At 31.7% G+C, this 18,582-nt stretch overlaps 2 protein-coding genes across 2 annotated transcripts; one reads left to right on the top strand and one right to left on the bottom strand.

Annotated features, from left to right (window-relative positions):
- Positions 1 to 100: 100 nt before the first annotated feature.
- Positions 101 to 1,840, bottom strand: LOC109805320 (uncharacterized). Its single transcript, XM_020367358.3, has 3 exons — positions 1,577 to 1,840; positions 1,352 to 1,416; positions 101 to 1,251 (listed from the first exon to the last, which is right to left on the bottom strand). Exons 1-3 carry the CDS (start codon positions 1,658 to 1,660, stop codon positions 462 to 464), a joined length of 939 nt encoding a protein of 312 aa, XP_020222947.1. The 5' UTR covers positions 1,661 to 1,840; the 3' UTR covers positions 101 to 461.
- Positions 1,841 to 5,105: 3,265 nt separating this feature from the next.
- EMB1974 (NHL domain-containing protein) lies at positions 5,106 to 16,727 on the top strand. The gene is given in 17 exon segments (XM_083059901.1): positions 5,106 to 5,256; positions 5,899 to 6,019; positions 6,229 to 6,317; positions 6,737 to 6,896; positions 6,898 to 7,081; positions 8,396 to 8,489; positions 8,597 to 8,737; positions 9,684 to 9,784; positions 11,561 to 11,674; positions 12,512 to 12,750; positions 13,550 to 13,608; positions 13,730 to 13,912; positions 14,000 to 14,123; positions 14,593 to 14,651; positions 15,155 to 15,300; positions 15,379 to 15,543; positions 16,086 to 16,727. Coding segments are annotated over 17 exon segments (2,340 nt in total). The 5' UTR covers positions 5,106 to 5,198; the 3' UTR covers positions 16,389 to 16,727.
- The last annotated feature ends 1,855 nt before the right edge of the window (positions 16,728 to 18,582 follow it).

Genomic DNA, 18,582 nt, shown 5'->3' with positions numbered 1-18,582 from the left:
GAATAAATTTTCATGATTGTAGTATTTATTCCCAAGTAATCTGCCGAAAGGGTTCTTGCTTCTGTTTGCATTCAATTTACTTTTTATATAACAACCCATGTTGCGTACACAAAAAACCTCTTGATTTATTCAAATATCACTTTGCAGAATGTCTTAATGAATACAATGTACCCTAATGTGAGCATGAAAATTGAGAAAACCAAAAATTGTATGGCTGCAACATGAAGATAAAAAGAGACACATAAACTCCTCCCATTGGTTACAAAATAATCATTCACAAACAAAACAAAATACAGCATAAGAATTAGACACACAAATACAATGCAATCATCCCAGCTGGCATATACTGATTTGCTGAATGAAGAAGAATCAAAATTTGATGCGTCCTCTTTGAAGCTGGTTTCCACGCTGATAGAAAAAAAATGTTTTCTCAAGTCCACGGAACAAATATTTTCTGAGTTTCATTGGCAATGAATTGTGGTTGAGGAGAGAGGATAATTAGGAGAAATCAACCAGTTTGAAAGACTAGCATCAACTGCAGTTTCTGGCAATAGAGGCTTGGACTGAAGGGCATTTGATTCCAAGCTGCAAGGTGAGAAATTCAAGCTTGCTTCAGTGACCAAGGGCATGCTTGTATGTTGCTTTGATGACGGAACATTCTCCTTCCTCCTGTGCTTGCTTGATGATGGAACTTTTGTTTTGATTGCTTTCCACTGTGTGAGATTCTCCACAGGGATCAGAACAGAATGCATGATGCTTCTGTCTCGTCCACTCAAATTGGATTTTAGCTCAGCATTACTTGAATCAAGTGGCATCTGATTCTTTATCTTATCATCTGCCACAGAAGGATAGCATGACTCTGACAACTCTTTCTGTTTAGTGTTTTCATCATACACCTCAGCCTCATCTTTTTCTAAACTCTCTTCGCTACCATCATCATCCCAATCATACTCATCATCATCATCATCATCAAATTCATCGTCCTCATCATATTCATCCTCATATTCTATTTCATCACCCTCATCATATCCATCTCCACAGTTGTAATATCTATGATTGGTAGGATATCTCACTGGCAATGCTGCAGATCCTTCTAGTTCTGCACTATTGTTCTTATTTTCTTCTTCCTCATTATTCAATACCTGATAAGCAGTAGGGTTTAGCTCATATACCTGTACATTCAAATTGAAGGTAACTTTCTTCTTCTTCTTGCTTTTAACACTATTTTTCTCCTTAACTTCATCTCTGCCTCTGAGAAATTAAATGAACAAACAATCCATTATATATGTTTATTATATGCACATACACATAATATATCATGGGAAATGAAGAGAAAGTAACAAATGCTAACCTGAGCTCGGAATCCTGGATAATTGATCTCTCTGTTATAGCAAGAACTTCATAGTTTCCATATTTCTGCTAGACAACAAAACTTGTTTAAAATTTTAACTGATAAGTGGTGATCTAGGCCTAGCTGAAGTGTGTACATTTTTTTTGGTAAATTGTAGTTAAGAACAAAAGAATGAAGGGTCCATGATATGATGAAAAGATTGAAAATGGGTGATGTTGCACTTACTTGGTGTGGAGCTAGGACTTTGTAGAGAGTCTTTCTACGCTTTCTTTTGTTGGATAAACCAAAACATGCCATGAAACAACCCATCTCTATGGGGAAGAGGAGGAGGATGAGGAATGTTGTTGATAAGGTGGCATATAATGAAAGCAACTCAGTCAGAAACTGACATGCATGCCACCCAGAGAGAGAAGGAGGAGAACATGTGACAAGTTTAAAAGCCGTTTGGCTCCAAAGAATTTCGAAAATAGTAACGTTAGGCTTTTAATGATGATTGTGGGCACAATAGTTTTTTTAATATTAAATATAAGAATGAAAGTAGGGACAACATTAGTTGCTTTTGTCTCAGATCTGAGCTCTCCTATATTTGACTACTTGTTTTATTCCAGAGTTTTTGCATCAGGAAACTGGCACCAGCCAAATGGCCCAATATTTTATGTTCTTAAACGGTTGCTTAATTTGATAGGTAAAAATGAATGATATCATACAAAATAATTCACACGCCATGTTAGTAAATCTATAAAAGCATTTATAAAATCATGTAAAAAAAGTTTTACATGAAGAAATGATGGTTTATGATGTTTTTTAATGAATTAAAATGGTAGATAAAAAATAACACTTTTTTTAATTATCAAATAGAAAAACAATGAAATGTTGAAATCTTGGTAAGAAGCATCACTTCATGATTTAAACTAATCGACTGTTTCAACTAATTTAAACTGATTTGAATAAATCCGAATATGGCGTTTTTAGACTTATCTAGTTGATTCGTAGAGGTGGTTAATCAATTGCTAATTGACTTTTCCACTCTTCGAATTAAAGTCGTGCTTTTGCGGCAAAAAGATAATTAATGTCTTTCGATTGTTGCCATATCCATTAAATGTCCATTTAGATCATAATTCTTTTTTTAATGCTTCTATGACACGCTGTGTATTTTGGTTAAAGGATATCGTAAGCAATATCTAAAACCTATAATCAATTTTTTTTGCAGTACAATATGTCTGTTTAAGATAATCTACCTTTGGGATTCAAATAGAAATACGGATATTTTGCTTTTAATCTACAATATTTATTATACTACTGTGCATGCAAGACAAAAATTTAGGCCTTCACTTTAAATCAAGCTTATTTTTTATTTTTCACCCCCTTATGCTAAGTTACTGTCTTATTTTATTCAAAATAAAGGACAATAAAATTCTTTACCGAAGAAAAAAGTATCACTCATTAATCACTACTTTAGTCTGAGAACTAAAAAGAATTCATACTATCTATGATTACGAAGAGGTTACACATCAACCCAGTGTACTTCACTAGTGTATTTCGGATCGTATAAGTTGGGTCCATACGCATATAAGAATACAATTCACTGAAAAGATCAAGATATACATAAAAAAAAAAGTGAATCCAAAATAATATAGGCCATTTGTTTAAATATATTTATTTAATTTTTTAATAAAATAAGCATTTTTCTATTTTTTTTGTGTGTTTAAAAAAACATTTTTTTAAAGCAACTACTATCTATTTTTTAAAAATAATTTTTATTTAAAAAATGATTTTATTTAAAACAAAATGGCATATAGATTAGTTGTTCCCATTAATTAAGTTCCAATTAATTAAGGATATGGGTGGCAAAACGGGCTAGCCCGACCCGTTTTGGCCCGGTGCGCCAATGGCCCACCAAAAAATGGGTTGGGTCGGACCGGCCTGCCAATGAAAAATAGGTTAAAAATAATGGCCATGTACCACAAAAAAAATTATAAAAAATTATAAAAAAAATATTTTATGTTCAAATAAAAAAAATTGCTACAAATAAATTATATGAAATTAAAAATGCATACATGTTGTACATAATATATGTTCAACAAAAACAAATTACAAATTTAGAACAAAATCAAATAGAAATTATTCTCCTTATACCAAAATAAATTAAACATAAAAAAAATTAAACATAAAAAAATTAAAAAATGCGGGTTAGCGGGTTATGACGGCCAGCCCGCTATTTGGCCTGGCGGGTTGACGGGCTTGGCAGGACAGACTTGACGGGTTGGCAGATTGAAATGAACCCGACCTGCAGGTGATAGCTCGTTTTACAGCCCCTAATTAAGGATACAAATTATTGAGGAATTGTTCATTTTATTTTAAAAATATCGAGGAAACAATAACTAAAACTTAAATATAATTGCTATGAAATATCAAATATATAGTACAAATGAAGAAAGAAAAAAATAATTAAATAAAAATTTAAAATACTATTTAGTGGAATGTATAAAAATAAGAGCTTTTATATTAAACCACAAATTCAAAGTTAACTATTAATAAGTTGATGATCGAAGTAAAATTAGATTCCATCTTTTGAATAAGATTTTAGATTTAAATTTTGTAAATAAAAAAATATAATTAAAAAAAAAAGATTTTACTAAAGTTCAAGTCAAGTTTCCTGATAAAATTTAATTATTAATAAAATTTGTAACAACACTATTACTAAAAGAAGAAAAAAACTAATTTCTAACAAAATAACTAAGAGACAAACTAACATTTAACTACTTAACTTTACTAACTATATTTCTAATAGCCTCTCATGAATGTATATCAAATCAAGTATATATCAAATATAAAAAAGAAAACGTAATAAAAAAATTAATGAATACATCGTTTAAAATATATACGATATGATTAAGTCAATCAAAAGTCAAAAGACAAATATTTAACTATTAAGCATAAGTCATGATTCCAGGCTTGAACATTTAAAAAAATAAAACACATTTAATTACTTAAAGGCAAAAATAAAAAATAATAAATGCTTAACCAGATAATGACAAAAATAAACAAAACTTAACTATTATAAATACAAGCTAGAATATGAGACTTAACCACTTAAGATATAAAAGAAAAACAAAATTTCAATACTTGATCATTTATGACAAAATCTTACATCAATATTTAACATGAACAAATTCTTTAGTAAAAAAAATGAACAAAAAGTTACAAAAAAAAATCTAATAACCCACTACTCAAATATGTTTTCACATGTAGTTATTAACAAATAGACTATGAGCATGTTTCTAAATCATTAAACCAACAAATCTAATAAGACTATATTTTAATCGATAACTATGTTATTATGAAATATCATCAATTTTAAATTTTGTAACGATCAATTTTATTGAGAAATCTAATTAATTATTTTTAATAAAATTTTATCTTTTAATCACATTTTTTTATTTATAAGATTCATGCTCAAAATTTTACTTATACAAGAGAAATCTAATCTCACTTATCCTTGATAGTTTTGGAAAATGATCTTTAAAGTTATATTATAAAATTATTTGGCATAATAAATGAAAAATATGCTTAATGTCTCTTCCTCTCGAGAGTGGGCAAGTGGAAGAGGGTTAAAATCGGAAAGAAGAAAAAAAGGCATGTAGAACTTAGATCAGCTTCAAAGGGACACGTGCGTGCATCGCGTAAGGTGGAGTCAATCGGGTCGGGTTGCGAAGGATATGGATAGAGATTGATCCAAACCCGCTTAATGACAATCTGTACCCTATTTTTTGTTTGGCTTATTGAGCCTTAAACCCCAAACAAGACACAGTCGCAGCACCATTCACTAAAACCACAAACTCTAGAAATGGCTCTCACTCTGAGGCATCGCCTTACCAAGTTTCTAACACCTCTTCTTCACGCAGGTCTGCACTTCATTCACAACCGTTCTCTTTTGCTTGCTCTCAATTCTAAACAAAAACGAATACAGTGTAGCATATAACTTTTAACTATTCTAGTGTTAAAGTTGATGGAATTTTTTTTTATATTTTTTTTTTGATGTTTTGTTCATTGAATCGATTATAGTTTGATATCTGAAGAACTTGAATTTTCTTCAATTAATGAAAGCGAGCTTATGCATGTTTGTTGAGCAATTTAGAAATCCTTTGCATTTCTTTGCTATGCGTATGAGGAATTGAAAAATAGAGCAGTAATGTCATGAACAAAATGCAAAGGTGAGAGATTCAATATATCAGTCCAAAATTATAGATGTTAATTTGGCTGTATGATTATTAGCCACTACTAGTTGAGGTTTCCTTTGTGTTTTGCCCGTGCATCCTCCCCCTCCTGCTTCTCTGGATAATATTTTGTTTTCATAGTAGTTGTTAGAATTATGAAAGTATGTTTTGACTATTTTACTTTTTTTCTTCATCTGCTCTTATGTTTATTTATAGTACTGAAGTTTGATGATTACAACATGGTGTTTGTTGAATGCTTCAATATATTAATTTTCTGAGCCAATTTTAATGAGATTATTTATGTACTTATTTTTCACTCCCTCTCGCTAGGTGACTGCTGTCAGAAATCTAGCAAAGCGTTTAACATAGTGGCTTTATCCATAATGCATATGTCATCTGCTCAGAAGCCGATTGCTAATTGGACTCAAGTGAGAGGGTTTCGTGAACACAGGTAATTACTTTTGAAGGTTCAATTTTGCCCTACAGGGTATCTGGTGGTGTGGTGATTTTGTTTTTCTTTTGGAGTTTTTGTGACTGACACAGCAAAGCAAGACAATAATTTCAGCATCAGTTGTCATTTATGTTAATTTTGAAGCATAATAATTTAGAATTTTCTAGCTTTGTTAGGTTTCCTGACTTCTGATTGGCAGTGTTATTCAGGATCTCAACAATGGCTGATAAAATGCATGAACCTGCCTCTGAAATTGATCTTTTGTCTTTCATCAAGGCTTCACTGGCTGAGTTTGAAGGTATTACTATTTATTATGCTAGTCTACAACCTTTTATATTCTTCAAATTTTGAGTGTTAGTTATATGATCTATATTCTGAAGCTTATTTTTTGTTATGATAAGCAACATCTTTTTGGTTCATTATATTTTTAAAACTCATGCCTCCCATCATTGACATTGATATGGGTATTCTGTCTTAAAACTTTTTTCTTTTGACATCTATGACTTACTAATTTTATACTTTTCAATTGATACAAATGATTATTTGCTCAGTTATACTTTTTATTTTTGAATTGTGTGCTCCATTTTTTTGCATTGCAATTACATGAGTTCAATTCTACAACACATTTGTTACTGAGTATTAGATTCAATGAATTAAATAATCCATCCTCTCTACTTTTTGCCTATTAAGTAATTTATTCTTTGTCTAAAAGTGCAGGCACCGATCATTATTGGTTAAATAGATCAGACAAAAATGATCAACTTTTTGGAGCTGATGGAATATTTTTAGTTCTTGCTGCAAGGATTTTTTACTGTGGCATTGCACTTGAAAAAATGAAGACAATTCATAAGAGGTACACAGAAGTTATATTTTCTCTCCTCACTTTGTAGGAATGGATTTTTCATAATAATTAAAGTTCATTTTGGTGGCAGGTTTCCTCATATTAATATTATGGGTTTGAAAACAAGCCACTCTTCTGACGATCAAGTGCACCTAATCCAGTTACTGATGACAGAAAATATATCATTCCCCATTTTGTTGTCTCGGAGGCCATTTGCTAAGGTGTGGTAAATCACTAAATCCCTTGTTTAGCTTCTGAAATACATTAAAACTTGATGCATACGAGGACTAATATATTTCCATCATAATGAGTTTTGTTTGTTTAATTTCTTTCTAAAATATCCCTAGCTGCACTTTTTAATTTGTAATTGTATCAGCCAACACATCAGACAAGTGTTGTTGTCTTCATCGTTGCAGATATGGGAGATTTCTTCTTCAAACTCTATCTCCATCCCACTCATTAAAACTAGATAATTGTAGGTGTGTAGCATGTTACTGCATATCAACTATGAGTCTATGATTTGTCATGGCAATACTATAATTTGTCTCTGCAGATGAAGTCATAAGCTAAAGGCTAAGATTGCTGATTGTTTTAATTCAAATGATATACCTTTCCTGTCAAAGAAGCATTAACATTGTTCTTAAATGAGAACATGATATGAACGTCCCATGCCTGAAATGAAAATGAGCAATTTGATTTTAGTTACAATTCCCCTTAGGAACCTGTGTCACATATGTCCTCCAAGGCTTCATTGCATAGGGTACTGGTGCATGGACTGATGGGTTCAAAGTGGGTGTGCAGAGAACTTGCTAGCTAGAATATGTAATTCATGTGCTAAAAATACATAGTTTGCTCTTGTTCAATATGCAATGCAGAAAGGACGAGGCTGAAAGCATGACAGTGTGACAACCCAATTTTTTTGCACTAGATGGAATTGGTTACATGGATCATATTATGTTATATTGTTTTGTTGGAAAATCTCCTTAATTGCAAATGCCCCTTGTCCACCTTAATTGTGGCTTCTTTTATTTACCTTCATTGCAGCCTCCACTTTCATTGTGTTGGGCGTAGGGGTGATTAGTCCCACCGTACCTGGAGATATGGCCTAAGTAGTGCTTAAATGGTTTTGCCTATGTTTCTTCAATATGTATAAAACTAAAACACACAAAAGAAACAGGTTCTTAAGCTTTTAGGTGAATTGGTCCTTAAATGGTATGATTTTTCATGACCAAAGTGAGTGTTGGATCTTTGCCACCTCAATTCGTTCGAAGTTAAAAGTTGAATTTTTGCACAAGGTAGAGTGTGCTTGTGTATTGTCCATGATCCGAGCTCAAAGGAAATGAGGGGCATTTTAACATATAATTTACCCATGAACCTTCATCTAATAACTTGAGCTTCTAGGTGAGTTGGTTTGGTCCTTGACAGTTTTCATGTATATTGCCTGCCTGCCTTATCTTTTACAATTTTGTTTACAAATATATATTTGATGTTGGCACGTACATTTTATTTATAGCAATTCTTTTTGATATGTATAGATAGAGAAAGGTGCGTGCTACATATTGTTTAAAAATTTTAGGAGCCCGGTTATTTATCATGAGAAGGATGCAGGTCTTGAAATTCTAAGCCAAGGTAATTGGGCATTTTCCATGAATAACATTGCTGACTATATGACATTTGTCTATTTTTCATGTTTTATTTCTGCATGTTTACAATTTTGACAGTGGTCTCAAATGTAGTTGTTCAGGAGTTACAGGTGCAACCTGGTAGTGATTCTAAGTCGCTCAATGTAGTGAGATGTACATCTTTGAAACAAGATGGGATCGTTAAGGATCAATGTAGTTTTTCTCCTCTTCAGAATTTACTTCTATATTACCCAGGTAACCAAGAGGTTAATCAACGATTTTTCTGTATTTCTTCAATCTCAGACTAGAATTGGCACTTGGCAGGCAAATTTCCTGAGAATGAGCCAGATATATCAAGTCCCTGTTCCAATATCTTTCATTTTCAAATATTACATTATTAATTAGAATTAGAATAAAGTTATGTTATTCAGAAAACTCATATAACAATTCATTCAACACTACTTTTTCTCTGTCTTCGTCACATCATTAATTACATTTCATACTTCTCCCTCTTTCTCTCTCTTAGTTGTACTAATAACATTTCTCATTAAAATATGCTTTTGTACTTTGTAAATTGTTGTAATATTTTCCAGCAGTGTTTGTGGAGTGAATTCGATGTTCTCTTCTATCATCTTGCTTTTTTATCATAGAGGATAAAGACTGGGGTTCATACTTCACTTTTGCTCCCACTTCCTCTTTTAACCCATTTAAGAAAATATTCATTAGTAACCATTATCTTACTAGTTACCCTTCTATTGTCCTAGTGTATTTCTCAAAATTTTCCGTGTTTACTGCCACTGAATTATTCTGCTTTAGCCCTAAGAGCACAGGCACAGCAAATGGGTTGTGGGCTGGAACTTCTCAACCACTGCAACCTTGATTCTTGAATTTCTCCCCTGTATCAGATTTGTATACCCTTGTATCTGTAAATTTTTTATAAGTAGCATTAACTGTTATTGAGTCATTGCTGATTACTGCTCTAACTAGTTGGTTCCTGTTATATTTAATACAGCCCTTTGTGTGTGTATGTATGCATGTGTATATTGATTATTCACCCAATTTTGCCTCAAACGCTCTTCTAATGCTTTACAAGTTTTATTGCCTCAACCATACATTTCTTTCATTTAGGAGATATTCATGTTAATAGGCTTGAAGGCTTTAAATATCATTTGGATGCAATTTCTTTTGTCCTATTTTACAGGTTGCATCTCCACAGATGAAAGTGATAACCGCATGTTCTTTTCTGATTGCAATCATCATAGGATTCTCGTATCTGATGGAAATGGAGAGATTCTGGACTGTGTAAGTAACTTTGTACACTAATTATTAAAATAAGTGCAGTTCAAAATGAATTTTGATTTTAGGTCCTTTATTTTCTTTTTTCCTGTGCTATCTACTGATAATAGTTGAAGACTGGATTTTGGTGAAATGCTTGAGTGAAAAAGTACCCAGCAACACCTATATTTATATTCATCTCAAATCTCATAATAAATTACATTTAATAGTAATAAATAATGAAATGTAAATCTCTAAGAGCAACAGTGAGATTTATACAAAGTTTATCTATACATCTCTATCCTAGACATTATTTTAGAATATAGTAACCATTTCCAACACTTTCACTCATGTTGGAGCATATAGGTTGAATGCGCTAAGCTTGGGACAAATATACTGGATTTATGGTCCTGTTAGAGATAATGTTAATATGTCCGCAAGTTGATCATTTGAGTTGACAAACTTGATGTCTTCATAAAAGTTGTAGATAGTTTTGTCCTTGAAATTTTGGCACTGGTTTGTGTCATTTAGACTTCTACAACTTGAGATATGCTTAAATTACTGCACCTATTTTAGATTGTTTGGATAGAATGTCAATTTTAACTTCAAGCCATATTTTTTCTATGATCCATGCTGAATTGGATGCAAGTCTCTTTAATTGCAACTCTTAATTCAAGTTTTTTATAGACACCAAGATCAGTTCCATCACATCACGAGAACCTGAGTTGTGATTGCTTCAATCCCTCTTGCTTCAGCTCACTCCACAAGAAATATTCACCTAAAATCACAAAAGAAAACCTAATGTAATAAAAAGTCCTGAAGATAAATTAAGCAATTAATGATTGAATGATTATAAAACTAATACAAAATGCATGCAAAACAATCTTAAATATGATGCTAAGGAGGATACACCAATCATGGTTAGCATAAACAAGTCATAGGTTAATGATTGTGATGGATTGATCTAATTCTAGGAGTGGAAAGAAAATGCTAGACTTTTGGGAAGCAAGCAAAATGTATTTACCCTAAAATCTGTGAATATTAGCTATAACATAAAAGCACATACATCAATTTAAACGGAGACATTGATGTTTCTTAAGTTAGCTTTAATTATAGACAAATAAATATTTCCATTGTAATTCTATGGATTTAGGTAGAAAGGAGGAAAAGAGAGGATAAGCATGAATAATCTGAAATTGATATTAATTTGATGTGATACAACATACAATGTACTATTATTTTTATGCTAATAATAAACTCCTAATTGTAATTTAAATAATTAAATATAGAAATAATTCATTAGTTCTAATGTTACCTTGGAAGTCTCTTGTAAGAGATCATCTGACATATTCTAAGATACATTGAGAAATCATATTATATTTGCCTAGATATTTTAACAGTTATCTACATATTAATTGTGGTGTCCACCCATATTATTGCCCATATTCAAAAAGTATAATCACAAAATTGTAGGATGCCAGATAATCATAGTAGTACTCAGATGGTTTTTGAGAAGTGTCCAACAGCAGTATGGCTATGGTAACCACTCTGAAATGTCTGCACTTCATTCTAGTTTGTGGTGTTCTTTCTTTGGCTATCATGTTAAAAAAAGAGATTTAGTTCATATATATCAGAAGTTATGCAGATAGCTCTTGAATATTTTTCAACCACTTCGCTGCAAATCTTTGTCAGGATAAATAAAATAGCTTTAATTTTGTATTTCATTTTAATATTAATTTTAAAGATATAAATTAAAGAATGAAATTAAAACTTTTGTGGGACATTTCATTGTCTCTGCTACAGATTGGCTCTTCCCCAGGATTTGAGGATGGGGATTTTGAATCTGCTAAATTAAGGCGTCCTGCAGGTTCTTATTATCATGCTACTGATGATTGCTTATATTTTGTGGATTCAGAGGTATGGATTTGGATGTATATTATAATTACTATAAGGTTGCTACCCATATTCATCACATTTGATGCAAACATTATGTACATTGGTTTAATATTAAAGATCAATATCTCTTTCATGGCTGCTATATGATTTGTTAAGCCAATTCTCCAGTATCTTATAAAACATTGTTAAATCCACTGCAAATAGAATAAATTGAACTTTTTCGTTAAGTTAGTGATCCAAAGGTTTGCATACCCACCTAAAACATAGGAAAACTTCTACATTTTCTTCCTTCATTATTGTTACTTGTGCAATTGAAATTTTTGGTGAAGAAATGCTAGCAACACACTCTTTTAAATAGACATTCTTCTATTGGCTAAAATTTATTGGAAATCACAAATTTGTGTGGATCACACTTTTTATTTAATGAGTCATGATTTTTTCGTTTTTAATAAATTTTGACTGATAGTGAAGAGTTTGTTCAATAGAGTGTGTTGTTAGTGCTCCTCTTTTCTAGTGATACATATTTTTGTCTGTAGCTATCATAGGTAATGCAGTATTCACTGGATATACTTTCCCTGTGTTTTAAATAATGCCAGTGTTGTTAATAATAAAAATGTGTAAGACTTTGAAATAGTAGTTTTCATTATCTTAGCTGAATTTACAAGGTTGGGTGGGTGGGTGCTGCTACCATGATGACTGTTACTATCTTTCTTCCATCTGTTTTGCGTCTTCAGGAGAAAAAAATAAAGGCTTTTTTTCATTCAATTTATAAGTTCCTTTTTTTTTTGTTGATTGATTTAGCAGATTTATTAATAGATTTGTCTTTTATTATTTCTTTTATTCTGGTTCTTTTCTAAGAACCATGCTATCAGGAAAGCTGACATGGGAGCACGGACAGTGGAGACTCTCTATCCTTCAAGCGCCTCTAACAAGGGAGGTATTCACATATGGAATTGGATCATGAGCAAGTTTGGTTTAGAAAGTAGAGGGAGGACCAATGTTGAAGGAAAATATGATGTATTTGATTGTAAATCATTATATTTCCCATGGCATTTACTGAAATCAGTTGATGACACTCTCCACATTATAGACCGAAGGTGAATAAATGCTTTTATTGCCTTTTTGTTAAAATGCTAAGAACTCCCAGCCCCTGTACCCCTGCCTGACTTGAGAAGTTTCAAATACCTGATAGATCGGAGACCAGAACATATTGGTTTCCAATACTTGGTCACTAAAATCTGAATCTATAGTGACATGCGAAGTATTGTTGGCTTCATGACATGATAACTCCTGTTTCATAGAACCGTTTTGGTGTTAAATTTGTGAAGAACAACCTTGTAAAATTGAGGAAAGATAAACTGTATCTCTTCTATTTTGGTGCCTGACATGGTTGCTTCAAGCCTTCAACCAATATTACTGACTTGAAATTTGGTTAAGTTATAGATTGGAATTGGAATTTACAATGCTATTGATTTCATCATTCTTTGTTTTAAGTAGTAAAAAACAATGGAGAGAATATTTATACATGAATGCACAAGCCTTTCTGTCCAACTTAACCGAGAAGTTGGGATTTTCATATTTTTCCAAACAAGAGTGAGGGTCTAGTATAGATTTGTAAAGTTAGTGGGTTGAGTTTGTGGAATGGCGGAACCACTTAAGTTTTTGGAGAGTAAATTGTATTTACCCTAAGAATAATTCCTCAATATCCCTTGTGCCTCACTGTTCATTAAAATTTCAAATCTTGCCTTTTGTTGAACATCTTTCTTGATGCTTTCCAATTTTCATTTTTATAACTAAATTGTCTTGGTTTAGGAGTGATAGTATATGTTGCTGATGCTCTTACATGGTTCAAGTTGTATTCCTGCCTTATCTTGACAATATTGTTGTTACTTTTAGGTTTCAAACTTTATGGATCATGAATATCAATTCAGGAAAGATAGATGAAGTTTTTGAAGGTTAGATTCAATATTGGCTGTATGGCCAATTTCTTAAACAATTCTGAATTTTTTTGGTTACAAAACATTCTTGTATTTAGTTAGAACTGATGAATTCTAATATTTATTTCCTAAAAAATAGGTTCCAGAATTCTTGAGATCTGTGGACAGCCCATCATGGAAAGATTATCCATCATAGATCAGATTCCGTGTGATTGGTTTCAACAGCAACCTATAAATGGCTTTTTGCTGGGCGGCCTACCACATTCTGATCTTTTATCTTCACTGGCAACCTTGCATAATCACATTTTCATTTGTGATCCAGGTATTTTTCTCCCTTTTTAACTTGATGCTTTCTTGTTGTCTAGTTGCAATTTTAGAGATTGTTCACTTCCAATTTTTGTCTCACTAGTTGGACAGAGGATTCTGAAGGTTAATGGAGAATCTGGGGTCTGTTCAAACTTCCAGTTATCTAATTTAGGGATACTTGGATTACCTTATTGGCTGATTTTCCCCCTGGAGACATTTTATGCCGTGTAAGATATTTGTCATAAAACTTAGTAGTTTCTTTTATTCACAATATCACATACTCCCATTTTGCTGTTTCAGTGCATGTTAAAATGTAAGATTGTTTCCAGTGAAACTGTTTAGATCCTGCATCGGGTAGGCATATGGACATAGGACCCCTTATAATGATTTGGGCTATCATCTTCCCTTGAGTAAGCTTTGACATTGAGTTAAGCCTAGTATGTTCTTAATTCAAAGCCTATTCATTCTTAATGATAGACCACCCTGACCCAGCCACACTTATCCAATCTTGCAAGATTCACGCTCTAAATATTTAGTCCTGGCTGTGTTAAGATGCTACATTTACTGTGCATATGGATGTAGTATTCCTTGTACTTACTTGGGCAATGCTTCTCCCCTGAGCTACCATTTAGAGTTAAGCCAACTCTGTTCTCAATTCTAATAGAAATAATAACTTTTATCATTCTGGTTTGACAGTGGAAATGGACTTTCTGGTACACCAATTGATCATCTACAACATTTTGATTTGCTACCAGGTTATTTTACATTTTAGAATTGTGTATTTATAAATTTAAAGTTTTAAACATTTTATCATGAATCAGTTGAAAGATTCTTTAGTGATTAAGTAAATTATTTGATATCAGTTATAGTGCTTATCACATCACTCAGATTATGGATACATGTTAGAGTTTGGGGTATGAGCAAGAGAGAGAGATTGAGAGAAACTAAGTGATGTATTATTATTCTGTATTAACAATGACGCTTTGATTACACAGGTCCAAGTTCCAACAGCCAATAAAATTAGACTTTAAAATATGAGATTATGCTAATGCTTCTCACTAGACTTGTTAATATATCAAGGATTGTTATCTCCAGCTACCAAAAAAATAATATATATATCAAGGATCATCATTAGATGTTCTGTTCTTATTATATCTTCAAAATGCTTATGTTTTGTACATCATCATCAACAATGTAATGCTATTACAAACTATTAATTATTTTTGTTGATCTAGAGCTTTTCTGCACTGTGTTACAGGCAGGGTTAACATACATTTCAGTGTTGATATTCCTACGGATATTGAGCTTGTGGAACCATTACAAGAATCCTGTATATGGTGTCAAGCAAGAGGTGCAGCTACTGAAATTTCTGGAATGGACGAAGATTCAGGATCCTTATACAAGGTTCTTTTGCAAATGGGGACTTTCTATAATGAAGTAGTCCGATTCTATTTTCAGTAACTTAATGTCATCTTGGTGCAGGCTGGTGCTGCACAACAGTGGTATGATGAATTAGATTTTCTTGCGACCCCAAAACCTGAATCTGAAGTAAATGTTCAAGAAGATAATCTTGATAAAAATTCAGTGGTGGAAGATAAGAAAGTTCACATTAGCTGTGGGGTCTTTACTAGCCCCGGAACAAGTGAGGTATGCTTAATCTTAATCTAATTTGGCCTCGTGTTGTTTCTCTATTTCATTGATTATCAGATTAGAAGCAACATACCAAGAGTCCAAGATGGGTATGAGAATGATGTGCTCTGCTTTGTTCTTTGATCAAAGTGCTCCGTTTCTAGTCATGCTGGCACTTTCTTAAATTTCCATTGAACTACATCATAAGTCAAGAATACATCAACTCTTCTAATGACTTGTAATGCATTGGAATTAGCAGTTAAATGCCTATAGGAACTAGAATCATTATTAATCTCTGCTTGTAGTATAAAGCATGAACGTTGCATCAGATTGGCTTGTCCATGTGTTGGACACTGCTCTGACATCGACACGTCTCAACAGGTGTCTGAATTAAAGAACATTTTTTTTTTTTGCTTGAACACAGTTCAAACACAGACCAAGACAATGAGCCGACCTCTCGTTGGCTGGACACTGATACTATAACTTTTTTTAATATAAAGTCAATGAGCTGCTTCAAATATGTCAGTGTTATGTAAATATTTTACTTTCATTTGATACAGGTTATAATTTATGCTGTACTGTATTGTAAACTTAAAAGAGTCCCAAACTCAAATGAAGGCAACCGGGAGGAACATGCCGCAAGGATACTTGATATTTTGAGCTCTAAGAGATCTGGAAAAATAGAGAGAGGTTTATGGAATGCATTTTTACTGCAATCTAAGGGTGATTTGAGAGATCTTACTTTCATGAAACCACTACACTTCAGAATAAGATTAAATTGTCTTGATCATCCAAAGGCTGATAACGGAAGGGATATTATCTTAACAGACTCTTCAATTAAGGTGGACGTATTGCTCAATTGACAGTAGATTCAGGTGCACAGTTGCAATTTTTTTTTCATATCCTTTGTTTTATTGTTTTGATTGTATCATCACTTAGTGTTTAGTAACCTTCTGTCTCATTGCTTTTTGCTAGAGTATTATTAGCTGGAGGATGGTTCTCTATTAAAATACATTCTATTTTTTTTTATAAAAATTTAATTTCATGTGCCTGGCATTTTTTTTGCCAAGATTGTATTTTTTTTTTTGAAGACCTCTGAATTATAACTGAGGCGAAAGGATTTCTCATTTGTATATTGGTGTGGAACAAAGTGTATCTCCTAAGTTCAAACAGATAGAAGGGAATTATTTCTTTCAAGATCATTGAAGTGAATTGTCTTTTTATATATAAAAAAAGTGTATACACAGCCAGCAATTGGAGTGTATAACATAATTGATTGTTTCTTTTTTTACAAATAAAAATTCATAACCTAATTTTCAACATTTCGTAATTCTTTTTGTTTGGATTTTGTCTTTTTTCCTTCAAGAGGAATTCAGGAAATTTACTTGTAAGGTCTTGAATTATTGGCTGTATTTAAATAAAATTACCATTTTTACACCTTAGATGACTTGCATTTGCACAATATTTTTTGTTTAATGTGGTGCCCTCACTAGAGTTTTCCGGTTTTTCTTTTAAGGGGACAATCTAAAATTTAGTTTACTTATTATTATTTATTCTTATTTTGGTTATGTTTCTTTAATAGGGAACTATGATAGTATAAAATCGTTGCTGGTAATTTTATAGGTTTTCTTAAATTTCTCTTTTTTTTTTATAAAAAAAATCCTTATTTATTACTATAATAGTATATAATAATATATCTAATTACATGGATGGTTATATTAATTTAATTGTAGTTATTTATTATGTATGAAATTAATAATTGATAAAGGACTTGCAAATCATGTTGGGAAATAACTTTTTTTATGATTCGTGCATATTACGAATCAAATATGGTGATTTAATACTATATTTTTCTTGTTAACCTTTGGTCGGATAAGTAGAGGTGGGTCTACAAACTAGTTTGATAGTTTAATTCAGTTTGTATCGTTCTCAAGTTAATTTACCAAGTACATGGACTTCTTTTTTTTTTTGTTTGATTTGCCTTTAGTTCACTTAGTCCATGGGCTAATGAATTGGATTGGAAGCTGAATAATGAAAATAAAAAATAAATAAAAATGATTGAAAAACTTGAAAAGTTGTTAAAGAATGAATTTCAATTAAGAAGTGTTTAACATAAGGCTAGCGAAAATTATAAGAAAACATGTCTAAATTAATGAAATAGTAAAAGTAAAAGAGATTTTCATCTATATTCAAGAAATAGATCTCAATATATTTTACTTGTTAAATTAAGAGATTGTAATCACTAGGGTTAGCCTAGTGGTTGGGTGGGGAGGGATTGGGGTAGTTTGAAGCACAATGACCTAGGTTCAATCTTCATTTGCGATCATCTTTGTAATCTTTCATATCTTTACAAAAAAAATCAAGAGATTGTGAATATTCAAATACTAATAAAGAAGTTGATATATAATAATCAAACACTAAATATTAATTATCTAAACACTTAATTAAACAATAAAACTAGTGAACAATAATTTATATAAAAAATTTGTGTGTGTATAATAATTTATGTAAAAAAAAATGTGTTTATTTTTATATTTGATTTTTTATTTTAAATACAACTAAATAGTCTAATTAACAATAGAAATTGACGAAGTTATAATTGATATATGCACATGGTACTATTAGTTGTTTTTTCAAAATACATATTAGGTAGTTTATGAATTCACAAAAATATATGAATCACCATATGAAGAATATTTAATAAGTTCACTCTCAATTAGAAAGAGATTCAACATGAGTTCTCTAGAAACACATAAATATTTTTTTCTCAACATATTAATAAGGAGATTACAACTATGAAAATTCTAGTAATTTTATGTATGTTATGCATGAGCTTAAGCAAATATATAACAATTCTCAAATCATACATGACAAACAACTTAATCATCAGGCTTAGACTTAACAAATGGTTAGTATCACACCTAGACTTAACAAATGGTTAAATTTTTTCACTTAATCTCAAGCTTAGACTTAAACAAATGGTCAAACATTACACTTAGACTTACACATTTCACACAATTACACACACCAATTGTTTAGACTCTCCTACAAAAATGT

Source organism: Cajanus cajan, chromosome 7 (genome assembly GCF_000230855.2).
Source record: "Cajanus cajan strain Asha chromosome 7, NIPB_CcT2T_4, whole genome shotgun sequence".
Classification (NCBI taxonomy): Eukaryota; Viridiplantae; Streptophyta; class Magnoliopsida; order Fabales; family Fabaceae; genus Cajanus; species Cajanus cajan.
The sequence above is the reverse complement of the archived record's forward strand: the minus strand, read 5'-3'. Positions and strand labels throughout refer to the sequence as shown.